The sequence below is a fragment of the Parus major genome, chromosome 23 (assembly GCF_001522545.3).
Source record: "Parus major isolate Abel chromosome 23, Parus_major1.1, whole genome shotgun sequence".
NCBI classification, from domain to species: Eukaryota; Metazoa; Chordata; class Aves; order Passeriformes; family Paridae; genus Parus; species Parus major.
Genome location: NC_031791.1, coordinates 6,308,867 through 6,317,251, shown reverse-complemented (window position 1 = coordinate 6,317,251; position 8,385 = coordinate 6,308,867). Strand labels below are relative to the sequence as shown.

Sequence of the window (8,385 nt, the reverse complement as noted above, 5' to 3'; positions counted from 1 at the left end):
CCCCCGGCTCCAGCCCCAGCTGCTCCTTGCCCAGGCGTTCCCTGGAGCCCTTCCCTGTGTCCCAGCCTGCATTCCCAGTGAGCCTCTCCCCACAGCCCTGCCTGCAGTACTGGCCCGAGCCGGGGCTGCAGCACTACGGCCCCATGGAGGTGGAATACATCTCTGGAGTGGCGGATGAGGACGTCATTTCCCGGCTCTTCCGAGTCCAGAACATCACACGGGTGAGCTGCTTGTACACACCACAGAATCCCAGCACTGTTTGGGTTGGAGGGGAACTTCAAAACCACCTTGTTCCTACCCTGGACAGGGACACCTTTCATATCCCAGGTTGCTCCAAGCCCAGTCCAGGCCTTGGACAGTTCCAGGGATCCAGGGGCAGCCACAGCTGCTCTGGGCACCCTGTGCCAGGACTTGACAGCTCTTGTGGTGGAGGAATTTTCCCCTAATACCCTTTCTGAACTTGCCATGATGCAGCTGTTTCCTCTTTTTTACTCACTTGTTACCTGGCAGAAGCGACAGACCCCACCTGGCTTCAACATTTCGGGGAGCTGTTGAGAGCAGTAAGGTCCTTCCTGACTGCTGGGGTCTGCAGAGCAGCCCCAGCTCTCCTCCTGCCAGAGAGGAACTTGTAGAATTGCCATTGCTCCATCCAACCTGTCTGGAGCTGCCAGCTCCTTGAGAGGTGTTAGAAACCTGCAGGAAGATTTTTCCTCTGCCTGAAGATCCCTCTCTGCCCTGCCACACACGGCACAGGATGGACACTCCCCACGGGGACACAGCAGCTCCCCTGGCACCAGCAGAGCCCTTTCCCTGCAGGATGAGAAGATCCACACAGATTTTTACCCTTTGTCAGTGTTTAGTGGCTGGTTAGACTTGCCTAGAAAGAGGAGAAATGCAGGGCAGCAGGGCAGGGATGTGGTGATGCAGAGCTGGACAGGGAGAGAAGAAGCTGATTTACCCACAAATGGCAGCTGGGAGGAGGTGACATCCCTGAGGTCTCTGAACTCCTGGTGGCTGCCAAGAGGCTGAGGCCAGTGCCCCAGTGAAGGTCACTGGGCAGATGGGAATTAGGGAGCTTGGAAGGGAACTGTGGCTTGGTTGAGAAGGTGCTTTAGCAGGGTGCCCGGGGCCAGAGGAGATAAATCCTGATTATCTGAACTCTTAACACAAAGAGGGTTTTGGTTCACGCTCCCTGAGGGAGCATCTGGCATTTCCTGGGTGTCAGCACAAAATCCTACACCAAATATGCTCAGCTCTCAGGTGGTAGAATATACTCTGGGCTAAATTAAAATGCAGCGTGATGGAAATCTGTGGATTGACGAGGAGATTCCTCCAGGGAGCAGATTGCTGGAGTAGGGCTGGGAAATTCATGGAGCCACTTTGTGCCAAGCCTTGCTGGAATGGAGATGGGCTTTGGGGCTGCCACAAGTGCTCCAGAGCTTTCACCTCACTTCAAAGCAGCTCCCAAAACTTTCCTTCCCAGGCTGGCAGAGGAGTTTTCTTCTGGTTTAACTTCATTTATTTGTTTCCTCTTCCTCCTCTGCCTTCCTGGCTTCTAGCTGGAAACAGAAACTGGAGCCTGGGGTGCTCAGCCCACCACAGACACATCACCAGCTCACATCCAAGCTCCCAAAAAGGTTCAGAAAAGCCCCTGTTTAAAATGTGCAGCTTGGAGTGGGCACCAAATGCCCCCAACTCCCAGTCCCCAGGAGCTCCCAATTCCCCCACAGGATCACCTGGTCCTGCTGGGTGGGGAAGGTCTGGTCTCATCCCACTCAGCAGGCGCCTGGAGCTGGGTGAGCAGAGCCCTCCACAGCTGAGTGTCCCCCCTTTCTCCCCCACGAGCTGCGAGCCCCAGGCGTGGTCCCATCCCTGGGATCCCCGAGTGCTCCTGAGCAGGAGCCCCACATCTGCCCAGCTGAAGCTTGCTGAGCTCTGGGGATGTAATCCTCCTCCTGGATCCAGCTAACCAGATTAGCTTTCCAAACTAACCAGATTACCAGGGATTAAACTCTCGCCTCCTCCTCCTCCTCCTCTCAGCAGCCTCACACTGAGCACGGCAGAACCATGTCCTGTGGATCTGTGGCATGCAGAGAGGAGCCCTGGGGAGGCTCAGGGGCCTGGGAACAGGTTTTGGGGGGTACACAGAGTGCCTAAGGTCTGTGGGGTTGGAGAAAGCAAGTCAGTGAGTTCTCCTGGGTGGGATGGGGTGGTGGAACGAGTGTGAGCTGGAGGCTGGGGCTGGACCATCCGTGTTACAGCAGCAGGAAAGGATTTTCCTCTCCACCTCTACTGTCCATGCACAACAAACCCCTCCTTGCCCCTGTCAAACCTCCAGTGGAGGCAGCTGAGGGCAGGCCGTGGGTTCCAGCTGAGGAGTTTTGCTTTTCCAGTTGCAGGAGGGGCACCTGATGGTCCGGCACTTCCAGTACCTGCGCTGGTCAGCCTATCGAGACACCCCCGACTCCAAGAAGTCCTTCCTGCACCTCCTGGCCCAGGTGGAGAGGTGGCAGAAGGAAAGTGGTGATGGCAGGACTGTGGTGCACTGCTTGTGAGTGTCAGCTGGGGAGGAGCAGGCTGTGCTGGGGGAGAGAAGCCTCCAGAGTCCACAGCTGTGCCTGGAGATCCTCCACAAAGCCCTAACCCTAACTGTGTCCCAGATGGGGCTGCCTCTGCCACAAGATGAGTTTTGGCTGGGCACTCTGGTCCCCTCCTGAGATGGATGCTCAGCAGGGGGACACCAGCCTGCCCTTTGTGCTGGTCCCCAGCCTTGGCAGAGGTCCCAGCCCTGTCCCCACATCCCGCGTGGGGACAGGCAGGAGCTGTGCCACCCCCACCGCTTGCTGCCCATTTTGGAGGGGGAAACAGAGAATCAGAGTGATTTGGCTGGGAAGGGACCTTAAAGCTTATCTTGTTCCACTGGGAGGGACAGCCCAGGGTGCTGTGAGCCCTGTCCAGCCCAGAGATGGTTTCCAGCCCTGTCCTCCCAGTGGGACAGGCTCACTGTGTGTGCTCCCCTCGGATGGGACCCAACACGTTCACAGATGGGGAGAGACAGCAGGCAAGCCTTTAATCAAAAACTAATTACAGCCTTGTCCATCTTTGTTAGCTGAAGGATAATTTGAGAAGATGCTTTACAAAGCTCTGGCATCGTGCTCTCTCTGTCTCTGCCCTGTTCCCATTGCTGTCAGGCTGCAGGTGTGGTGGTGTGGGAACAGGGGCTCAGCCCAGGATTTGGGGAGGTTCCCAGTGGAACCAGTGGGATGTGGGGCGGTTCCTCCAGGCAGCAGCACCAGGTCACCAGCCCAGGGTCACCCTGCACGGGGCAGGAGGGACACAGCAGCTTCCCCCAGGTCACAAGGAGTTGATCCATGGCAGGGCTGGGAACTGAGCCCAAATGAGATCAAGATCCAGCCTTGGTGATCCAGAAAGGTTTTTGTGCTCTTGGGAGGGTTGGAGGGCGGGATCATTGTCCTGCCACCCCACGGGGCAGGTTCAGGTACAGGCCCTTGCTCTGGGACATCCCCTGGGATGCAGGGTTGGATGGAGAGACCTGGAGGTCACAGGAAGGTGCTCTGATGCCACCTGCTCAGCCCTGCTGTGTGTTTGTCCCACCAGGAATGGAGGTGGCCGGAGTGGCACCTTCTGTGCCTCCACCATGATCCTGGAGATGATCAAGTGTCACAACATGGCCGATGTGTTCTTCGCTGCCAAGACCCTCCGCAACTACAAACCAAACATGGTGGAGACCTTGGTGAGCGCCAGACCCTCCCTGTCCCCCCTGGCTGCAGGTCCTGGCAGGTGCTGGGGATGCTCACCTCCCAAAACTCTGCCTTTCCCACCCCAAATCCTGATCAGCATCTTGGGCATCCTCACACCAGCGCTGGGCTGGGCAGTGAGGCAGCTCCTCAAAGCAGCCTGAGCTCTGTCTTCACCCAGCCGTGCCTGCACGGGCTCGGGGTCAGTGCTGGGATTGCTGGAAATCCTCCCCAGGAGCCGTAAGGCACAGTCACATTAACCCTGGGATGCAACTGGGGTTCTTTGGAAGGTCTGTGGTGCTGGGAGCCGTGGGTGCTGGTGTGGAGTCAGAGAAATGATTCCTGTTGGGATATAAAAGGGAATGAAGTGAATGGGTGGGAGCAGCAGTGGGGTGATGTGTCCCGAGGAGGCTGGAGCTGGCAGCAGGTCAGGGCAAAAAGGCCCTGCCCCAATTCAGGCCCCCCATGATGGAACAGGGGAGGGGGTGGGCGCCTGTCCCTCCCTGTGCTGGAGGCATCCAGGTGCCTCACGGTGTTTTTAAAGCAAGTCAGCTGGAAATGTTTACCCTGTTTGCATTATAAAACCCCTGAGCTGCAAAGTGAAATGGTTTTGAGGAGGGGATGTGATTTGCATTAGGAATTAAAAGCGGAGGAGAAGGTGAGGGAGGGGAGAGGGGAGCAGGGGGAGGCATGCAGATAATGGAAAGATGATGTGACAAGCATGAAGCCACCAGGCACGTTGGTCTGAATTGCAAGGGTATTATAAAAAGGCAACATTTCCCATCAGGACATGAGCCTCCTCCCGCCTCAAATGAACCTGAACTGGCTGTTCTGGGAATCTCAATCTCCCAGAGTCACCAGGAGGCCAAATCCATGCCTGGTGTAAGGAGCTCAGCCCAGCAGAGAGCACTTCCCACTGCCTGCGCCTCTTCCCCCTCTGTTTGCCCCAGGGGTTATTTTTATATGATGATAAATGGAAACAATCCTTTTCCTTAATCCAAAAAGCATTATGTGCTTTTAATCTGGGCTGCTGCAGCCTCCTCACTTTGAAGTCCTCCTCCCCCTCTGCCTGTTCCCACCTGGGATCCCGTGTGGGATAACAGGATTTCTGTGCCGGTGCTCAGGCTCCAATCCCATCCTGTGGCCAGGTTCTCTCTCCCTGCTGCTGTCACTCCCAGAGCTGTCACGGGGCCCCAGCAGCCTGACAGGAGCCTTGGGGCTGTGAGATGTTTTCCCTCAGCTAGGGATAACTTTGGGAAACGGCTCCCTCAGGGTTGTAACCCCTCTCTCCTCTCCTCTCGTCTCTCCGAACAGGAGCAGTACCATTTCTGCTACGACATAGCCCTGGAATACCTGGAGTCCCTGGAGAGCAGATAGCACCTGGCCACCAGAGGGGCAGCAAGGGCTTGGGCAGGCGCTGTGCCCAGCTGGACACCGTGTCCCTGCTTGGGGTGGGGAGGGAAACAGCCAAGGAGCCACCAGGAAACTCTTGGGATCCGGACAGCGAAAGGACGTGGAGATGTGTTGGCCGCTCTCCATCGTCACCCTCCTCTCTCCTTTCCTCCCTGCCCTGGGAGGATCCCAGAGCTCATCCCGTTCCCTGGAATGGCAGCCTGGGCTTGGTGTGTGTGGGATGAGGCCCTGCAGGGTCCCTGCAGCTGCTGGAGAGGAGCCCAGGGAGGGAAGAACACCAGGCCAGAAGGAGCTGGGGCTGTTTCCCAGCAGGGAAGATGGATACTGGGAGATGTTTTTCTTTTTCTGTGGAATTGAAGCTGCTCCTTGAGGAGCCTGGAGGCTGCCAGAGGTGTTCCCTCGGTGGGATTCGCTCTGAGGCGGAGCAAAGACCCCCAGGAGCTGTGGAGTTTCTGCCTGTTGGCCCCATGAGGTGGATCCTGTTGTAGTTCTGGGAGTTCTGAGCCTGTGTATCCAGGGGTGAGGGCTGGGGGCACTGACCTGGACCCTCCTGGTGCTTCCACAGAGCTTCTGAGGGGATGATGGTTCCCCAGCATCTCCACACCTTCCTCTCGACCTGTAGCACTGAACTGCTCTGATGTCCCACAGGCCCATGGCTCTGTTTTTAACCCTTTCCTTGTGTGTGTCCTCAAAATCCTCAAAATCTGGCTCCATCCCAAATACTTCCTGGGCAGTTTTCTGTTGATGCTCTTGGCTTTTGCTGGGCCTGGTGAGGTGGGAGGATGGATTTTGGGGGGTGTTGGCTTGGGCTGAGCTGTGCCCAAGGTGTGGCTGTGGCTCTGGGGCTGCGCAGGGGAAGGTGCCCACGCCCCTGTGCCACCAGGGCTGGTGGCTGGAGGTACCTGATGGTTTTTAGCTCCATCCTGCTGCAGGTGGGTGTGAAATGACACTTTTCCCATCTGATGTTGAGGTAATTACAGGGACTCTGCTCTCAGCCTGGTTGTAATGAAGTAAACAGCCTTGGGAAGGTGCAGCCAGAGAGAGCCAGGTCTGGGAGCTGAGGGAGGCTGGCTCTTTCCTGGGGGCCAGGCAGAACCCTTCACCATCACTTTTGGGAGGGATGGAGCAGAGCAGATGAGAAACTCCAGGTGCTGGAGGTTTCCTGGGGGCAGCCCTGTCCTCCACCATCCTCCAGCCCCACTCCCCCCAGGGCTGGAGATCCCTTTGCCCAGGGAATCGTGAAGGCTGCACAGCTGAAATGGCTGTGCTGGAGCCAAACCCAGATGTTTCCATCCATCTTCTCCAAGGGTGAGGGAGAGCAGGAAGAGCCTCCCGTGTCTCCCCTCTGGGGATGGGGATTTCAGCACCAGCCCAGACCCTTGGCTCTCCCTCCTCCTCCCTGAGGAATTCACAGCCTGACAATAACTTATTCCAAGGGCTATACGACCTCATTCCTTCCTTCTCTCCATCCCTGCTGTCTCACCTGCTGTGTGCCCATCCTGTCTTGTCACCACCAGGTGTTTTTGACCCCCAGACGATCCGGCTGCACCAGTCCCCCCACTGGGATAATGTCCTTTTCCCAGTCCCCAGCTCTCCACAGAGCTGTCTGTGCTGTCCCAGGGAAGGTGCTGCATGCAGAAATTGTTTGGTTTTGTGTGAGAAGGGCTGGGCTGAGCCTCTGAAATCCCTGGAATGGATGGTTTGGGAGCTGTCCAGCCCCTGGAGCTGGAGGGATGCTGGCACCCACATTGTCCCCGTGGTCCCGAGGCAGGGAGTGTCCACGGGGCTCTCCAGGTAAAGAATTGCCAGAAAGAGAAAGAGGAGGAGTTGGAACCTGTTGGTCCTACAGAGACAACTGGAGCAGCTGTATATATGTTTTGAAATCAAGATTTTTTCCTTTTTATTTTATTTTGATACCTCCTTGCTGGGTGTCTCTGGGTTTTTAGGGCATCTCTGGTGCAGGGCAGGTTTTGAAATCCAAGTGCTAAAAAACCCAACCCAGCTCCTGCTGAGATGCTCCTCTGACACGAGGCAAGGACATCCTGTACATAGAAATATATATATAGAAATCTATATATAAAAATATAAATACCGTTCTTAAGATGGATAATGTTTATTGGTATTACAGATTGGAGTGGTGCTTTTTTTTTGTTAAATAAAAACAAAACAACAAAAAAAGGAAAAAAAAATTGAAACCCAAGGAAAACACCAAATTGGAACAATTTTGTCTATATGCAGTGAAAGTGATCCTGAAAGCTGGCAGCATCCCAGAGCTGGTGGGACTTGGGAGCACGAGGCAGCTCCAGCGTGGAGGAGGATGAGGGAGGGACGTGTCTGCTGTGGACTGTACCACGCACATCCAGCTGTTGTTAACTGGTTTTTATTATTTTGTTATTCTATTATTTTTGGCTTTCTTTCCTTTTAAGAAAATCAGTTGCATAAATAAATGTTCCAAATTTGTGGTGGCCTCTGGAGTTCTTTCTGGCTGTGAGCTGGGAGCTGTGATGTGGGGAGCCCCGAGGTGCAGAAAAGGCTCCTCTCTCAGCCCTGCCTTTTCAAGGCTGTTTTTGGGAGGAGATTGGCAGGTCCAGGTGCAGAAAAGGCTCCTCTCTCAGCCCTGCCTTTTCAAGGCTGTTTTTGGGAGGAGATTGGCAGGGCCAGGTGCAGAAAAGGCTCCTCTCTCAGCCCTGCCTTTTCAAGGCTGTTTTGGGGAGGAGATTGGCAGGGCCAGGTTCACGGCACAGGAGATGAGGTTGCCTTGTGCTTCCAGAGCTTTGCTGTCCCTGATCTCAGACTGGCCACCCCGGCTGCCCACGGCTCCTGATGGAGCTTCCCTGCTGCTGGAAGAGTGGTGTGGAGGAAAAAGAGCCCCAGGGCATTTCCCAGCTGGAGAATGAAATCCTGTTGTAAGAGCTTCAGGAAAAGTTGCTGAATTGTCTTTGGTGATTTCTTTATTACGAAGCAGCCTTCAGTTAAATGTGTTGTGATATGAAGCACTTCCAGTAACACTTGAGTCTTAATTTAATGGAGACCCAGGAAAAAAAATCTAATTGACTTGTCAGGATTGTTTTTCATCTTTAATTAAGGCTCACGAAGGAAGCAGTAATTACACTTTACTGATAAATAATAAAAAGGGGATCACGCAAATTAAAACGGAGTCCTGCCCTTGGGAAGGGCTCTGGGTGTGTGGGGTCAGGCCTGGCAGGGCTGTCCC

The 8,385-nt window shown here is 55.1% G+C and overlaps 1 protein-coding gene across 4 annotated transcripts in view; it reads left to right on the top strand.

Moving 5' to 3' along the window:
- Window positions 1–7,636, top strand: part of PTPRU (protein tyrosine phosphatase receptor type U) — a 53,073-nt gene extending 45,437 nt beyond the window's left edge. For all 4 annotated transcript variants that reach the window (XM_015649294.1, XM_033519502.1, XM_033519501.1 and 1 more), the window contains 4 exons: window positions 96–221; window positions 2,394–2,551; window positions 3,619–3,754; window positions 5,073–7,636. In XM_015649294.1, the coding sequence (XP_015504780.1) occupies window positions 96–221; window positions 2,394–2,551; window positions 3,619–3,754; window positions 5,073–5,135 (483 nt within the window). In that variant the 3' untranslated portion in view covers window positions 5,136–7,636. The remainder of the gene's footprint in view (window positions 1–95; window positions 222–2,393; window positions 2,552–3,618; window positions 3,755–5,072) is intronic.
- The last annotated feature ends 749 nt before the right edge of the window (window positions 7,637–8,385 follow it).